At 42.3% G+C, this 18,946-nt stretch overlaps 1 protein-coding gene and 1 pseudogene across 7 annotated transcripts in view; one reads left to right on the plus strand and one right to left on the minus strand.

Moving 5' to 3' along the window:
- Positions 1 to 18,893, minus strand: part of Dcaf6 (DDB1 and CUL4 associated factor 6) — a 111,065-nt gene extending 92,172 nt beyond the window's left edge. For 3 of the 7 annotated variants that reach the window (XM_031387890.1, XM_031387884.1, XM_031387877.1), the window contains exon 1: positions 18,472 to 18,891. In XM_031387890.1, the coding sequence (XP_031243750.1) occupies positions 18,472 to 18,568 (97 nt within the window). In that variant the 5' untranslated portion in view covers positions 18,569 to 18,891. Of the gene's footprint in view, positions 1 to 18,471 lie in introns of all 7 variants that reach the window. The other 4 variants (XM_031387867.1, XM_031387908.1, XM_031387899.1 and 1 more) reach the window with 2 other exon arrangements.
- On the plus strand, positions 2,167 to 2,281 carry LOC116072267 (annotated as a pseudogene).
- Positions 18,894 to 18,946: the final 53 nt, after the last annotated feature.

Here is an 18,946-nt window from a genome sequence, read left to right on the forward strand (position 1 = left end):
TTTTTTTGCCACGTGTAGCGTGTCCTTATGGTTGTATACAGCTTTACTCAGGTAACCTTTCTTAACCCTCAGAGTCTAAACTGTCTGATGCTCTGAACAAAGTTTACTGTTGCATGAGACTTTAGTCCGTCTCATTTGTCATCTCCAATCTCCCAGGTCCCACTGTCTCTAGAGCAATGACATAAGCCAAATAAATGCTTTCCTCTCCAATTTGGTTAGTGTGCTATCACAGTAATACGTGACTGTTTCTGTGACTGAACCCATACACATTAGATGCCTTCAGTGAGCTTTGCATGGAAGGAAATTTTCAACTTAATAAAGAATATCCATGAAAAGAAACAAACAACTATAACTTACACTGTGTATAATAGTAAAATCAGAAACAAGGCAAGAATGTTTACTTTTACTACAACTATTAAAGACAATACTACCAGTTTAGCCTATGTAATAATGTAAAAAAAAATTAATTGTAATTTTGAACCTTTATTTTAACCTTTTGATTTTTATTTTTTAGGTTTTTAGGGTTTTTTTTATGTGTATGAATATCTACCTACATGTATGTAGGTCTGTATGGTGCCTGAGGAAGCCTGACGATGGTGTTAGATGCCCTAGGACTGGAGTTGCAGATGGTTGTGAGCTGCCCTGTGGATGCTAGGAACTGAACCCAGGTCCTCTGGAAAAGCAGCCTGTGATATTAACTGTTAAACCATTTTTCTAGACCATAAGAAAAAAATTAAAATGCAGATTGTGTAAGGAAAATACTTTCCTATAGGAAAAGGACACCAGCAAACAAAATCTTGAGAAATATTTTTAAAAGCCCTTGAACTACTAATGTGTGCATTGAGTGCAGATCAACGGAAGCAGTTACTTCGTTGTTGTTCTGCCTGGATAATTTGGTTGGAGGCAGGGTTTCCCAGAGGTCAGACTGGCCTTCAACTCTACAGAGCTAAGAATAATAAACTACAGGTCCTCCTTGTCTCTGCCTCCCAAGCATGAGGATTAAACACCTGAGCCACCTTAGCCAGCCATGCAATCACACTTTTTTTAAAAAAATATTTGAGAGGATTTTTTTAAAATTAGATATTTTCTTTATTTGCATTTCAAATGATATCTCCTTTCCCGGTTTCCCCTTTAAAAAAAGAAAAACAAACAACAACAAAAAAAACCTGTTTCTTGCCCCCTCCCCTGCTCACCAACCTGCCCTCCTCTCCCTATCCCTGGCCCTTGCATTTCCCTACACTGGGGCATAGAGCCTTCACAGGACCAAGGGCCTCTCCTCCCTTTGATGACCGACTAGGCCATCCTCTGCTACATATGCAGCTGGAGCCATGAGTTCCTCCATGTATACTCTTTGGTTGGAGGTTTAGTCCCTGGGAGCTCTGAGTATACTGGTTAGTTCATATTGTTGTTCCTCCTATGGGAATGTAAATCCTTCAGCTCCTTGAGTCCTTTCTCTAGCTCCTTCATTGGGGACCTGCAATCACACTTTTATGTAGTAACAATGAACATGTGAAAACTGAATTTAAACATGACATTATTCATAACTGTACCACAGAAAACTAAACTTTTCATTTAAGCATAAAAATAAACAACTCACATAATGAGATCTATAACTTTATTAAAGTCCTAAATTAAAGGAGTAATACATCATATTCATAGAGTACAAGACTGGGGGTAATAAAGGTATTAGTTTCCCCTGATTCATCTTTAAGTCCATCAACAACTGTTAAAATTCCAGCAATGAATTTGGACATATGGATAAGCTTATATAACAAATGATTTTGAAGAGAAGGAGAAATTATTCTTTCCTGATGTTAAAGCACACTGTGTAACTATAGAAACAAGACAGTACTATATTCTCAGAGGGACACAAGAACAAATAAGAAAACTCAGAATCAGATACATTCCGTGAAGGGAAAAGAGCATTTTCAATAAACTGAGTGGGAGACCCATAGTACAAAAAATAATTTTGAACTGAACTTTAGACCTACAAAAATTAACTCACAATGAAACCTAGATTGAAGTACAAAACTATAAAATTTTAAGAAAAACTCATAGTAAAAAAAATTTTCAGGTTCACTCATAGTGATAAGTGTTCTTTGTGGCATGATACTAAAGTGCAATCCATAAAAGACAATGATAAACTGGAAGTCAGTTTATTGCACCCCTACCCCTAGAGGCATTGCAGGTATGGCTGCTGCATGTGGCAGAGAACAGAGAGGCTATGTCTATGCTCAGTATCCTGACCCAGAAACATATAAATGATTAGTAGCCTAACACACTCTGAAAAAAGCACACCTGAGCCAACCACCAACCCTGCACCCAGGCAAGCTGGGACAGGCTGCCAGGGTGGGAAGCAAACCGGAATTAGAAGAACCATGCCTGTGGGCCTTGGGAAAGGGATGGGGGATGGGGAGTCCCAGAAAGACAACCCTCAGAAGGGATCCCCTGGGCTGACCGGGGGAGTAGCTAGCTCAAGATGACCACCAGACATCTTGGGGGCCTGGATAGGGAGCTAACCAGAGATGACCACCAGTCTGGCGTTCCCCAGACCTCGGCCCAGCACCATAATGCAAGAGCACAGCACAGCACTCCTGGGACAACGCCAGTGGCCACTAAAGGAAGCAAGTGGTGGGGAAATGGAAGAGAAACACAAGGATGTGGGCACAATGAAGAGAGGCAGAACTGGAGACTCAAGGGTAGTGAGGAACAGCCTGATGAAAGTAGCTGGTGATGCAATCTGGGATCATGGAAGGGTTCTGGCCTATGCTGTCACTGGGGACCATGTCTGGGTCTATGGCCCTGCAGCAGCAGGGGTCTGTTACTATCAAAGGCCAGGCAGACACCCTTTGGTCTGGGCTGCCATCTGTGACATAGTGATGTATGAGGACTGTGCAGAACTAGCCCCACTCTTCAACCTGGGCATCATGGGAGACCTGGCTCTGGAGGCATGAGATAAAGAGAACTGACCCCACCTACACTGCGGGAGTTTGAGCTAAGCCAGCAGCAAGAATACCAGTGTGAGAAAGCTGGCCCTACCACTCATGTCCCCTGCAGTGGTAGTGACTTGGATGAAAGAGAAAAGGCTTTGTCCTTTACCACCTGAGGCAGGCAGGAGAGCTAGCCCTGGGGTCATGAGAGCAGGAGAGCTGGCTTTGCCCATAACCTACTGCAGCACTTAGGAGAATAAGTGCTGAACCTCACCTGGGCATCACAGCAGAGCTGGCCCTAGATATGGAGGCTGCAGGGGAGCTGTCCCTTCCCTGAGGGGTCAGCCCAGGAGAGCCAGCCCTATCTTTGATCTGCTGAGCAGTGGCCTGGAAGAGGGAGAGATGCCCTCCTCCCCTCCCTCATCTCTGGCCATCTATGGCAAGTGGGAGAGCTGGCCCCAGGGTCACGAGAGTGGGAGAACTTGACCATTTCTCTCAGCAGCTGCAACACTCAGAAGACAGGCCCTGCACCTCCTGGGCAACAGAGTAGAGCTGGCTGTGGTTGGGGGAGTTGCTGGTGAGCTGGCCCCAGGGGTGTGAGAGCCAGTGTGAGAGCAGGAGAGCCTGTGGACTGATCAGCTCAGGTATCTCTCAGGCCCAGATCCAAGGCTATGAATTGACCCACTTCAACATCTACCTACCCCACTGATGAACTGCTGGAGTGCATGAAGGGACCCATCCTATAGATCCAAAACTACAGGATCTCCATGACACAAGGTAACAAAAGGATATTCAAGAGAAATCCCAGTGAGGTTCCAGTATTGATAAAGTAGCAGAAGCCAGAGGCCTCCTACTAGACCTCCTACTAGTCATTGTAATGAACATTTGCAAGCAAAGAAGTGTAGACAAAAGGTTATAAACACTGTGACACATTACAGCTTTCACAATGAGAATTTCTTTCCTCTGTTGGGTAAAAGGCAGGAGTAAGGGGAGGGTAGAACTGGGGTGCATGATGTGAAATTCACAAAGAACCAATAAAAAGTTTTTAAAAACAAACAACAAAAAAGCCCTTATAATAGAATAAAAGAAATATTACCAAAAAGAAAAGGAAAAAAAATAAAGAAAAGAAAGGTGTATGTAACCAAGAATCAGTATCTAAAATACACGAAGAACTTTAAAACACAACAACCTCAATGCTGCTGCTATTGTTCTCTAACACTCTGCACAAATCTGGCTCTCACTCCACAAGACGGCAGGTATAAACAAATAAGGTTTATACCATGACTTGCACAAAGCTGACTGCCTACAAATCCACCAGAGGGCAAGCATACAGGGAACAACTGCTCTCCACCACAGAAGTAAGCAAACTCTGTCATTTCCGGAGTGAGCAAATTCTGTCATTTCCGGAGTGAGCAAACTGTCATTTCCGGCCTGGAACAGCGTTCTGTAAGACTGGATCCTATCAGAAGTTCCTAAGTCCACTGAACTTCCAATTCTGGCATGAAAAGTCACACTTCAAAACACACCTGCACTTCCAGCACACAACCACTAGTGCTTTACTGCAAGCGAGGCCTATCTGGCTGGCTTTTTTAAAGTTACCAACTTGTCATGCTATTCAAGCCAAGTAAGACTAAAAATAACATCTACTACACTGCATATACTGAGAACGTGCTTGAGTATCTATTGTGGGGGCTAGGAAATAGCCTGCCCGGTAAAGGTGTTAGGTGCCAAGGTTGACGGCCCCAGTTTAATCCCAGAAAACTAACAGATGAAAGGCAGAAACTGACTGTTAAAAAGTTGTCCTTTGATTTCTGTGCACATGGACACAAGACACACAGGGTCTCACTGTGTAGCTCTGACTACCCTGAAACTCACTATGGGGACCATGCTGGCCTCAAATTGGACAAATGCTCCTGCCCCTGCCTCCCAAGTGCTGGAATCAAAGGTATGCATCCAAATAGCTTTATTCTTAACCCCAAATTAGAAACAACCCAACTATCTAAAAATAGATGAACAGATAAATATTTATACTCAACAATAAAAAGGAACAAATTATGTATGTCAATACATAATTTAGATGTATTTTATGACAATTATGCCAAATAAAAATCTAATGTGAAATACTAAATATCATCATTTATAAGGTTTACACATTATGTGTCTATATAATATTGTTCTTTTTTTTTGAGACAGATATACATTTGTCCAGGTTGGTCTTGGACTCATGGACTTAAATAATCCAGCTGCTTATTCTTCTAGGTAGTTTAGAATATAGTCATGTGCCACAATAACCAATATATGACATCCTTTTTTTTTTTAAAAGACTTTTTTTTTTTTGTTTTTTTCAAGACAGGGTTTCTTTGTGTAGCCCTGGTTGTCCTGGAACTCACTCTGTAGACCAGGCTGGCCTTGAACTCAGAAATCTGACTGCCTCTGCCTCCCAAGTGCTGGACTTAAAGGTGTGTACCACTGCCCGGCAATATGACATCATTGAAGTGACAAAACCCTGTGTTAAGAATAGAATTGTGGCCAGGCAGTGGTGGCACACACCTTTAATCCCAGCACTTGGGAGGCAGAGGCAGGCGGATTTCTGAGTTCGAGGCCAGCCTGGTCTACAGAATGAGTTCCAGGACAGCCAGGGCTACACAGAGAAACCTTGTCTCAAAAAAACCAAAAAACCAAAAAAACAAAAAGAATAGAATTGTAGTTGTCAGTAGGGTTACAGTAGAAAAAAGGTGGTATAAACAATCCATGTGGTGGAATTTTATGTTTTAACCATGCTGATCCATAATTAGTAAACTAAAATTAACATTAATTTGTCAAAATAAATATTAGACTATACTTCATAGAACTAAACACACATATAAATGAATTTGTGTAACATTACAAAATCTGAAAAAGGAATGTGAATTCTATCAGTTTCCTGATTATTATATTTCAAAAGAAATTTCCATTGGGGTACTGTTAAAGGGCATATGGCATATAGCTTTCTATTACTTAACTTTTTAAAATAGGTTTTGGCTGCATACATATGTGTGTACCATGTGTGTGTCTTGTGCCAGCAGAAGCTAGAAGAAAGCATCGGATCCCTCAAACCATAGCTAGAGATGGTTGTGAGTCACGATGTGGGTAGAAAGAATTGAACCTGGGTCTTCTGGAAATGGGGTCAGCATGCTCAACCACTGAACCATAGCTCTAGTCCCAAATGTTCTATTATTTCCTATAACTGCAAATGAATCAATTATTTTCTTAAAATATAGTTTTTTAACTTAAAAAAAAAAATCACCACAGAGAAAATACCAAGCCCAGATGTCTTTAATGATTTAAGGAAAAAGTACTTTCAACCTTATACAAATTCAGAAAAACAGACCATCTCTCACTCAGGAACTAAGTACATTAAAACTATAAACTAACAGCTATGAACAACTATTTAAATCTCACTGAAACTTAAAACATAAAAAGGATAATTTGCTATAATAAGAGCCCAGAAATCAAATCCATCCAAATCAATCCAAAAAACTCAATTGTAATCAGTGGAAAAAATTCAAAAACTTTATTTTTAACTTTATTATTGCTGTATGTATGGTGTGCATGGAGGTAGGTCTATGCTATGGTGTATATATGGAGGTCAGATAACAACTTTATGAAGTTGTTTTCTCCACCTTCTCTATGTGGGTTCTGAGGACTGAACTCAGATCATCATTGGGCAGCAAGACCTTTACCCATTGAGCCATCATGCCAGCCCCCAAATAACTTTTTAAAAATTGTATTTACTGGCTTTTAAAATTTTTTCCATGTTTTGATCATATTTTCCCCATCCCAACTCCTTCTAGGTCCTCCCCATCTCCCTCCATTCATCATTTTCTCAAAAATAAGATAAAACAACTAAAACTACCAAACCAAACAAACAAGAATACACAAGTAACATGAATCTGGATTGTGTAGGCCAACTACGCCTTCTCTGGGGCCTTCCCTGCAGTGTGGTTGATATACCCAGTGTCACTCCATTAGACAAAAATCTTCCCTTTCCCAGTAGGTATCAACTCCCAACAGCTTGATTAGGGATGGCACTTTGTCCACAAAAAATTTTTCTGGAAAAAAAAAATAGGAAAGTCTGATGAAAGTAAGTGCCCAGTGGTGATCAATGTCTCAGCAATCTAGCAATAGAAGACTTTCCCAATCCGAGAAGGAGAAACTACAAAAATCTACAGGCAACAACTCACTTAACAAAGACAATCTTTTTAAGATTTATTTATTTATTTTATGTGTATGAGTACACTGTAGCGGTACAGATGGCCGTGAGTCATTATGTGGCTTCTGGGAATTGGACTCAGGATAGCCCCACTGCTCACTCCGGCCCTGCTCACTCCGGCCCTGCTCACTCTGGCATACACTATAGCTGTCTTTAGACGAGCCAGAAGAGGGCATCAGATCTCATTACGGGTGGTTGTGAGCCACCATTTGGTTGCTGGGATCCGAACTCAGGAACTTCGGAAGAGCAGTCAGTGCTCTTACCTGGTGAGCCATCTCGCCAGCCCAACAAAGACAATCTTTTACATATTTATATTTATGGTGCGTTTTGCCTTCATGCATGTATATGTGCCATGTGTGTGCAATGGCCATAGAGGCTAGGAAAGCCATGAGAACCCTTAGAACTAGAGGTAGAGACAGCTGTGATCTGACATGTAGGTACTGGGAAACGAGCCTCCTGCATCTGCAAGGGAAGTAAGTGCTCTGAGACTTACTGTTCATCTCCCCACCCGGACCCCTCACCCTTGCACCTTCTTCTATGTGCTTCTTTTCTTTTTTTCAGGAATGGGGCTTGAACCCAGAGCCTTGTACATGATGGATAAGTGCTCTCTCACAGATCTACATCTAACCCCTGACAATATTATTTTTTAAATCAGGAATGAGGGCTAAAGAGATGATTCAGTGGTTACAAGCAATTGTCGCTCTTGTAAAGAACCTGATTTCAGTTCCTAGCACTCACATGGTGGCCTCTTTAACTCCAGTTCCAGGATATTCAATCAGAAAATATCTCAGGCTGGTGAGATGGCTTAGCGGGTAAGAGCACCGACTGCTCTTCCAAAGGTCCTGAGTTCAAACCCCAGCAACCACATGGTGGCTCACAACCACCTGTCATGAGATCTGACGATCTCTTCTGGTGCATATGAAGACCGCTACAGTGGACTTATTTATAATAATAAATAAATCTTTGGCTCAGAGTGAGCAGGGACTGAGCAAGCGGGATTGACCAGAATGAGCAGAGGTACTAAAAGCCAATTCCCAACAACTAGATGAAGGTTCACAACTATCTGTACAGCTACGGTGTGTACTCATATACATAAAATAAATAAATAAATCTTAAAATAAAAAAAAAAGAAAATATCTCTATGGACACCAGGGATGCTGTGGTAACTACTCATAAAAACAGAATACTCATACACATAAAGTATTTAAAAATTTTATGAAAATAAGAATTGTCTTAGTCAAGGTTTCTTTCTATAAAAAGAAAGAAACTGTATAAGAAAACACTGTGACCAAAAGCAACTTGAGGAAAGAGTTTATTCAGCTTACAATTCTATAATATAGTTGATCACTGAGAAAAGTCAGGGAAGGAACTGAAGCAGAAGCCATGGAGGAATGCTGTGTACTGGCTTGCTCCTCACTGCTCAGTTTGCTTTCTTATGAAAGCAATTTGATGAAGGCATTTTCCCAACAGAAGTTCCCTCCTCAAAGATGCCCTGGCTTGTATTAAGCTTAACAAAAATTAACCAGCACAACTGACCCTGTGTCAAGACACAGTCTCCTCTCTTATTCAACATTCTACATTCAACTTTTTAAGCCTTACCCAGAGCAATTAAGTAAAAGAGCTAATACAGATTAAAAAGGATGAATCAATCTTAATACACAGTGACATAATCATCCACATAAAAGTTCAAAAAATCTGAAAGAATTACACAAATTAATAGGTATGTTTAATTGTGGTTCAAGATATAAGATCTATTGTTTTTATTTTTCTAAGCCTATTTCAGGGCTGGAGCTGGAGCTCAGTGAAAGCTTACATAGCTTGAAATGAAGCCCTGGGTGGAATCCCCAACACAGCAAAACCCAAAACTACTGAATCAGCAAATACCTAAATAAAGAGATAGATCAGAATCAGAGTTGGAAAGATTCAATACTACAAAGATGAAAGGTCTCCGAGACATAATATAGACTGAACACTATACTGGCTGGTTTTGTGTGTCAACTTGACACAAACTGGAGTTATCACAGAGAAAGGAAATGCCTCCATGAGATCCAGCTGTAAGGCATTTTCTCAATTAGTGATCATGTGGGGCAGGCCTAGTCCTTTGTGGGGGCCATCCCTGGGCTGCTAGTCCTGGGTTCTATAAGAAAGCAAGCTGAGCAAGCCAGGGGAAGCAAGACAGTAACATCCCTCCATGGCCTCTGTTATCAGCTCCTGCTTTCTGACCTGCTTGAGTTCCAGTCCTGACTTCTTTTGGCGATGAACAGCAATGTGGAAGTAAGCTGAATAAACTCTTTCCTCCCCAACTTGCTTCTTGGTCATGATGTTGTGCAGGAATAGAAACCCTGACTAAGACAAACACAAGACAGCAAGCCTTTTGTTGTTGTTATTGTTTTTAAGAAACTGACAGGTTGTGATTTTGTCCATGATAGTGGTGGTTTTGAAACAAGCCTTTGCTATGTAGCCCCAACTGACCTGGAATTTACTATGTAAACCAGGCTGGTCTCAAACTTGCAGCAATCCTCCTGTCTCTATCTTCTAGGAGCTGGGATTATCAATGTGCATCACAAGCCAGGACAGACAAGCTGTTTTAAAATTGTGTATGAAAATGGAAAGAGCTCAGAATAGCCTGGGGAAGTTTGAAAAGGGACAAGGACCAAGTGTCACATAACACTAAAGAACAGAGGATCCCTTTAGCAGGATCTTGGAGTTACAGATAATTTAAAAAACAGATTCACAGGCATTGAATGAAGCTGGGGGAGGGGGCAGGGAAGGGGAAACACACCTATGTAGAAATGATTCTACAAAGCTGATTGATTAGAATGCCCTGATTATGGAAGAGATGGAACCTGCAGATATTGAGTCTGGCTATCTTAGGCTACCTTTAACCCCTCCCTTATGAGGGATGCATTGCTCACCTCTGTGTCTGACCTACATTCTTGCCGCTATTAGGCAAAAACTTTGGAGTGTATAAACTTAAAAACTACTGGTTTCCAGCAGCCCCAAAGCTAAGAATGTTACTGGATAACATTCATAACCTAAAGTAGAATTTCTCCCTTTGCAATAACCCACCCACCTTTTGTTCTCACCAATGAATTTGAAAAATGCCTTGATTTCTGACTCCTTTTATTTGGCCATACAAGTTCATATAATTACTTCTACATTGGAGCATCTACATTGTAACATGTTATTCAGAGCAACTTGAATCTGTGTTCCCAGGCATAGTCATTTATATTTGGCCCAGAATAAACAATCTCTTATTCCTTTGAGTTAGAGCTTTGTCTTGTACTGAGAGAAGAAAAATGAAAGACAATTGTACTGGAGTTTGAGAAATAAAAATGGGGCATGCAAGCTGGAGATCGCAACAGCTGCCAAAAGATGAAAAAGAAGAAAAAGGAAAATTGTGCTCTCTGAATTAGATATCAAGAAATCAGACAGGCTCAGCACTGGTAGTCTGTAGCAGTCCCATGGGGGAGGTGGAGGGTGTGTATAGATGGAGATCTTCAAAGAACGAGAATGCCCAAATCAAGCAGCTGAAAGCATGCAGGCTGAACATCATGGGTCTGTAAGCAACTTAACCCCAGACAGGGGTTACTGGAGAACAAGGACAATTCTCATTAAGGGGAAGAGATATTCCTCCCCATCTTATGTCTTTATATATCATTGTTTTCTGTGTTCAGCCTGGGTTCAAGCTGTCCTCTTGGGATTGATTGTAAAATGATTTTTTCCCCTTATTAAAGGAGATCTTGGCATTGCTTGGGCAAGGGAAGCTCCAGATATCCACATAGAAGAGTAGTATCAACTCTAAACAAGCCATTTGTAAATTTACAGATCATCAACCAGGCTAATATGCCAGAGAGTATCACTGTGTTAATATTTGTGTATCAAAGGCGTTTGCAAACATGGGACCACCTTTTGTGCGAGAAAAGAACTTATGGGTCAAAAAACATACTTTACCAGAAGAACCTGACATAGTTATTGTGCTAGTTGGAAAGACCATGGCTTCCATAAGCTCATATATTTGAATGCTTAAATCATCAAGGAGTGAAGTGTTTTGGTAGGATTAGGAGGTGTGGCCTTGTTGGAGTAAATATTGCCTCGTGTCTCTGTGGGTGGGCTTTGAGACTTTAAAAGCCTACAGGAGGCCTAGTCTCTCTGTCTCTCTGCCTGCTCTGCAAAGCTCTCATTTATAGCTACAATGCTATGCCTGTCTACTTTCCATTAAGATGATTATGGACCAACCCTCTAAAACTGTTAATCCCCAATTAAATGTTTCCTTTTATAAGACACTCCTTGGTCATAATATCTCTTAACAGCAATAGAATAGAAATTAAGACAATTATGCATTATTTCCCAAAAGGTGTCAGGGAAGCAGTCAGCTGCAAATGGCCACTTTATTCCATTCTCTCTTCCCTTCCTTTCATCTCCTATTACACACTAAGCCCATTTTGAACATTTACTATAAACAATAAAGTACTGGCACAAAGACAGAAACTTAAATCAATGAATGTGGTGAAGAAATTGACTTGAACATATATGGTTAATTGATTTTCAACAAAGGGGGAAAGTCTTTTCATAAATTGTGGTGGGTCAATTTTACATTCATAAGAAACTTGACTCATCTCAAAGCACATATCAAAAATGAACTCTAAATTGTTCAAAGTGTTAAATATGAGATAAAATAAAAAACTTCCAAGGGGCAAGAAAACAAATTATTTTGTGTCTTTGAATTATGTAAGAATTCTTAAACAGAACACAAAAGTTTCAAAAATATTAAGCTATAAATATTAAGAACAATGTTCAGAAAGCACTGTTAAATAAAGTACCTGACTAATACAGAGGTAGAGGCTCACAGCCATCCATTGGACTGAGTACAGGGTCCCCAATGAAGGAGCTAGAGAAAGGACTCAGGAGCTGAAGGGTTTGCAGCCCCTTAGGACTAACAACAATATGAACTAACTAGTACCCTCAGAGCTCCCAGGGACTAAAACTCCAACCAAACAGTACACATGGTGGGACTGATTGCTCCAGCAGCATGTGTATAGTAGAGGATGGCCAAGTTGGTCATCAATGGAAGGAGAGGCCCTTGGCCCTGTGAAGGTTCTGTGCCCCAGTGTATGGGAATGCCAGGGTCAGTAAGCAGGAGAGGGTGGGCTGGTGAGCAGGGGGAGGGGGGAGGGAACAGGGGTTTGTTCTTGTTGTTTTTTGTTTGTTTGTTTGTTTTGTGGGGGGAAGGGAAGCTGGGAAAGGAGATATCATATGACATGTAAATAAAGAAAATGTCTAATTAAAAAAAGAAAGTTTAAAAAAATTTTTAAAAAGAAAAAACACTGTTAAAAGACAGATGTGTAATAATAGTTCAAGGTCATCCTTGGGTTTCATGAGACCTGTCTCAAGAAAGAAAGAGGGGGATAAAAAGGGAGCAGTCCTGGCAATGGGAGGGATGTGGGGAGAGGAAGGGCAAGAGAGGGGAGGTAGGAGAGAGGGAAAGAGGAAAGGAGAGAATCAAGGAGTGCATGGACAGGTTAGGAGAGATGAAAAGGGAGGGAGGACTTCAGAAAAAGAAAACAGCACCAGGCATGGTGGCAATACACCTATGATCACAGTGTTTGGAAAGTAGTTCCAGATCAGCTGAGTCTATATAAGGGAGAGACCCTGTCTTAAAACACCAAAAATAAAATTAAAAAAGACAAGACAAACAGGGGAGAATGCATGTTAAAACAAACAAACAAACCTACTTGACTTTAATCTCAGCATTCAGGAGACAAGAGGCAGGTGGAGCTCAGTGTATCTGAGGCCAGTCACAGCTACATAGTGAACCTTTGTCTCAAAAAATAAAATACAGCTGGTAGTGGTGGCACATTCCTTTAATCCCAGCACTTGGGAGGCAGAGGCAGGCAGATTTCTGAGTTTGAGGCCAGTCTGGTCTACAGAGTGAGTTCCAGGTCAGCCAGGGCTACACAGAGAAACCCTGTCTCAAAAAAACTAAATAAATAAATAATTTTTTAATTTATTTTTTAAATTTATTTACATTTCACGTGTTATTCCCTTACCCAGTTTCCCCCTCCATGAACCCCTTATCCCATCCCCCTTCCCCCTTCTTCAGTGAGGGTGTTCTTCCACTTACCCACCCAACTCCTGCCTCCCCATCCTCCATTCCCCTACACTGGGGCATCTATCAAGCCTTCATAGCTTGGGAACAAGGACCTCTCCTCGAATGTATGCCTGACAAGGTCGTCCTTTTGTAGCTGGAGCCACGTGTACTCCTTGGTTGGTGGCTTAGTCTCTGGGAGCTCTCCGTTGGTTGTCTGGTTGGTTGATGTTGTTCTTCCTATGGGTTGCAAACCCCTTCAACTCTTCCATTGGGGACCCTGCGCTCCACCTCTGTATGTGTAAGGCTCTGGCAGGGCCTCTCAGGAGACAGCTGTATCAGGCTCCTTTTAGCAAGTATTTCTTAGCATCCACATAGTGTTGGAGTTTGGTGACTGTATCTGGGATGAGTCCCCAGGTGGGACAGTCTCTGGGTGGCCTTTCCTTCAGTCTCTGCTCTGCACTTTGTCTCCATATTTGCTCCTGTATTTTGTTTCCCTTTCTAAGAAGAACCAAAGCCCCCACACTTTGGTCTTCCTTCTTCTTGAGTTTCATGTGGTGTGTGAATTGTATCTTGGGTATTCCAAGCTCTGGGGCTAATATCCACTTATCAGTGAGTACATATCATGTGTGTTCTTTTGTGACTGGGCTACCTCACTCAGGATGATATTTTCTAAGTCCATCCATTTGCCTAAGAATTTCATGAATTCATTTTTTTTAATAGCTGAGTAGTACTCCATTGTGTAAATGTACCACATTTTCTATATCCATTCCTCTGTTGAAGGACATCTGGGTTCTTTCCAGCTTCTGGCTATTATTTACTATCTATTTACTTAAGGACTTGTACAAAAACAAATGTACACACAGATAGATAGATGTATAAATAAAAAATATTTAAAACGTAACCTTACATTTAATTAATGTACATGAAAGCAAAAGAAGACAAAAGGACATTTGATTGTTAGCCACTAGAAAAATGCAAACTGAAGCAATACACTTTTATACTTCTTACCAAAGAAAGCTAAAATTAGAGCTGGAGAGATGGTTTTCATGGGCATAAAATAAACCTTAAAAGGGGGGAAGCTAACATTAGAAAGAGTAAGTAAGGCAAATATTGACAAGAAGAGCTGGAGCCTACATACCAAGTGGGATGTGGTCTAGTGTAAACTATGTTGAAGAACACAGCTACACACACATCATACAACCCAAGAGTCTGACTGACTTACCCACGTGAGTGAAGACTTGTATTACAAACACTAAGAAAATAAAACCCACCTTATTTTTTCTAAAGTCTAAGTAGAATGTCACTATTTTTAGCTTCTTTGTAAAATCTGTGTTTTTTTTTTTTTAAAGAATTTCAGGTGAAATCTTGTGTTTTGGTTTTCTTTATATTCCCTCTATGTACCTCAAGCTGGACTTAAAACAGTAGTACCCTGCTGCCTCTGACTCCCATGAATCTAGGATTATAAGTAATCAGTTTAGAAAAGTATCTTTGAAAAAAGCAAACATCACAAACAAAAACCACATTTATTATGGGTGACACTGCATGTGTGTGGATCAGAGGACGAAATAGGGAGTCAGTTCTTTCCTACTGTAGTAGTCCCAGGAATACAACTCAGGATGTGACGTTTCAATAGCAAGTGCCTTTTTCACCCAACCTTCTTACTGACTCATTTTTTGGGTTTTTTTTTGGTTCTGTTGTTTTGTTTATCAGACAGGGTCTCATCTCACTCATCTCACTATATATGCCAGGCTGGCCTAGAACTTGTAGACAATCCTACCTTAGCCCCCTAAATGTTGGGATTATATGTACAAGTTACCATACCTGGCATGTATATATAAGCACATTATGTCCACCTGTCTGTATGTGTGGGTGCACCAGCCAATGCATGAAAGCCAGAGGACATAGAGTGTGCCTGCACTTGCCCACTCTCCCTTTCTCTCTCTCCACCCCCTTTATTCCTTTGAGACAGAATCACTTGCTAAAGCTTGACCTCTCAGTTTAGCTAAGCTGACATGACAGTCATCAAAACCAGTAATGTTCCTGTCTCCATCCCCTACCCCAGCTTTTTACAAGGATGCTGGAGACTCAAATTTGGTCCCCTAGCTTGTACAGTAAGCATACTTACTTAACTAAACCATCTCTCCAGGCCACCCATCCTATCCCTTTCGTTGTTTTTAGATAATGTGCCTCCTGTACTCCAAGCCCAAACTTGCCTGTCACTCTTTAAATCCTCCTGACTCCACCTCCAGAGTGTCAGGATTACAAGCTGACACCTCCACACCCAGTATGTGGTGCTAGGAATGGAACCCAGGGCTTCCTGCATGCTAGGCAAGCACTCTATTCAATAAGCTATGTCCCCAGTACCTAATCTTCACACACTTAAGGTCAGGCAGTGAAGACAGCAATCCTGTGTGTGTGTTGTGGGAAGTCAGTGAATACATTAGAGTCATTATCTAAAAACTGGTAATTTTGCCAGTTTTCTCTCCTTGTTGGGCTCCTGAGGAAATGGAACCTTTGTATTTTGTTTCTTTAGTATCAAAACCTCCGTAACAGTGAACACTCCAGTCTGAATGTTACTTAGCAGCAATTCATTATTAGGAATGCAAATAATAGAAACCTATTAGGAGAAAATGCAAACTACAATACTCTGAACAATTATGTTAAATTTGCATATCTTTAAGAAATCAACTAACTTTCTAAGTTCCTTGCACTTGGAATGTAAAAGGCTTTTTTTTTTTTTTTTTGAGACAGTTTCAGTAAATATCCTTCAAACTCTCAGCAAGCCTCCTTCCTCATCAAAAAAAAGGCTTTATGAGAAAGGCCATCCCCTAACCCGCACACAAAGCAGTTGATAAGTTATTGGACTGACTGTAGTTTTTATTTCAAAGATGGCCTTAGACAGGCGATCCTCTCAACCATCCCTTTACCTTGGAAGTGCTGGGATTGCAGGTGTCCTCCACCTAACCCGGCTTACAGCGCTTTTAAAACCCGGCTTACAGCGCTTTTAAAGAGTCCTAAAGTATGCATCATTGTTGCACTTCAATTACTTAGAAGCTAAACATAGTGGCAAACATCAGTAATTCCAGAATTTAGAAGACTAAGGCAGCTCTTAGTCTTAAGTGTTCTCTCTTTGTAACAACCTAGGAGTTCCTAGAGAACACCTCAAGTACCACAGGCTTGGCGGCAGCTGCCTTTACCTGCTGAGCCATCTCAAAAGCCCTACCTACCCACCATGTTTTCAATACCTTTACTAGACACAGCTGGACTCAATCAGAAATACTAACTACAAAACTTAGAGCTGCCCAATTCAAATAAAAGACTATAAGTTCACCTACCAGAGCACGCAAGGCTGACCAGAGTGAGCAGAGGTCCTAAAGTCAATTCCCAACAACCAAATGAAGGCTCACAACTATCTGTACAGTTACAGTGTGTATTCACATACATAAAATAAATAAATAAATCTTTAAAAAAATAAGTTCACTCACACAAAACTTTAGCATTTGCTTTATTAAGGTAAAAATCTGTTCTTTCTAGACAAACTAAATTTTAATATAAATTTTCACACCTTTTTTAAGTCAAGGATTTTAAAAAGGACTTTACAAGTATTAAAAACAAGCACTCTAGGTACTTACTACAACATATGTAAATGATGTTTTGCACAATCATGACAGTGAACACATATTACAGAAAAAAGGGAAAGGGTCAGGTGAAAACTTACAGTGTAATTCCAACTATCAGGAGATGGGATAAAAGTTAAGGATAGCCTGGGCTATATAGGGAGCCTCTGTTTCAAATAAAAATTAAAGAGACTAAAAGTTAGAACACTAGAATTCTTCATTAAGTACTATGTAATGTTTTACACAACTTTATGTCTGCAAGGATCTCAAGATGTAGTAAAGAAGCAGCAAGGGGAGAACACGCTTACACTACCATGCACCCAGTTTCCTTTCACACACATGGAGCATGCATATACATGAACTATTATTTACATAGTATAAATAATACATATAAGTATATTTAATACAATATATAAATATATTTAATATATAAATATAAATATGTGCTTCTAAGAAGGAAGTAAATCAAGGAAAATAATCAAAAACCAGAAATATTTCTAGGGGCAGTGGCATGAAATCGAAATGGGAGCGATCCTGGGATTTCTGCTCTTTTGTATTTGAATTCTTAAAAGGGTAACATTCATTTAAAAAATTAAAATGCACACGTTAACTTCCTTTAAGCAATTTACAACCAGCAGTATTGGCTGTAATGAGATGTCATTTCCTTCTGGTTTTGTTGCCGTAAAAAGAAAAAAAAAAACAAAAACGAAATGACAGCAACAAATCCCTTTACCTGGCAAAGAAATGACAGAGTGGGGGGGAGGAGGCACTCTGAAGAAACAGGACTTTTTAATTGACTCTGGCACGACCCAGCACACTCAACAAAACTCATGGTACACAGAACGATAAAGGTGGAATACTGCGCCCACAGCACTGAAGGTTGTTTTTAGAAAGCTTAACTAAGACACAGAAAATGCCAAGTGTGTTTTCCAGGGGTGGGAACGGGAACGCGAAACCCTACACCACCTAGAAGAGGTCCACGGGACTGACAGCGGGCTGGACCTGGGAGAGCGCGGGGGTGGGGAGGGCTCCGCGATCCCTTTTAGGTTTTGGGCTCAGCGCCGCGGTTTACGGCGAGCCAGGCTCGGGGTGTGAAGTCCCCGAGGGTGGTCGACGGCGTCTCGGGCGACCTCTAAACCCTGGGCGGAAGCCGAGGACGAGAAGGTGGACAACCAACACCTGAGGTCTGCGGCTGAGCGGGGAAACGGCTCGGGAGAGAGGCAAAAGCCACAACTTTTGCGTCCGACGTGGCATCTCCCCCTCCCGTAAGGTTCGCCAAGTCTTCTCCGGAGTCCTAGCCCACGAGCGACCCCGGCTACTGCCGCCTCCCCACGGCCCGGATTCTCCCAGGGAAGCCCGGCTTGAGCCGCGGCGGCCGGCGGCTTGCAAAGGGGACCTGACCTCAGCAGGCGCGGGCTGGGCTGAGCGCGGATCGCCGATCGCCGCCATCCCACCTGACACCTAGCCTGGCGGGGCGCCCCGGGCGAGCCACCGTCCGTCTGCCAACAGCCCCGGCGGCGGCCCCCTCCCCCACCCCTGGGCGGCGACCTCAGCGCCGCCGCCCCGGGGGCCCCCGCTCACCCAGGTAGCGGCTCCTCAGCCTGGACGGGTCTTCCAGCCCGAGGGACCTTTTCCTCACGTCCCACAACAGGTGCGGGCAGGAGCCACTCCGAGCCATGGCTCCGCCGGGGCTGGGGTGGGAGAGGGGAGACCACCGCGGGGGGTGGGGAGGGGAAGAGAGGGAGGGGACAGGCCGATCAACACCCGAGCGGCACCGGCACCATGCGCGCGCCGGGCCTCGCTGGCGTCGCGACTCAGAGGGCGGCAGCCGCGGCCGCGCCTTCTCCCCCGGAGCGGAGAAGCACCGGGGCCACGGCTCGCCTCATACTCTCTCCTTAGACTACCCAGAACATCTAGAGATCGGCAACCGTCCCCCTCTCCCTCGACCCCCCTCCCGCAGGAGGCGGAGGCGGCCGCGAGCTCCGCCCTCTCCTCGCCCTAGGCCACACCCCTCCCCGGCCTTTCTCGCGAGAGGATACCCGTCTGGGCAACAGAA

Source organism: Mastomys coucha, unplaced genomic scaffold, assembly GCF_008632895.1.
Source record: "Mastomys coucha isolate ucsf_1 unplaced genomic scaffold, UCSF_Mcou_1 pScaffold1, whole genome shotgun sequence".
NCBI classification, from domain to species: Eukaryota; Metazoa; Chordata; class Mammalia; order Rodentia; family Muridae; genus Mastomys; species Mastomys coucha.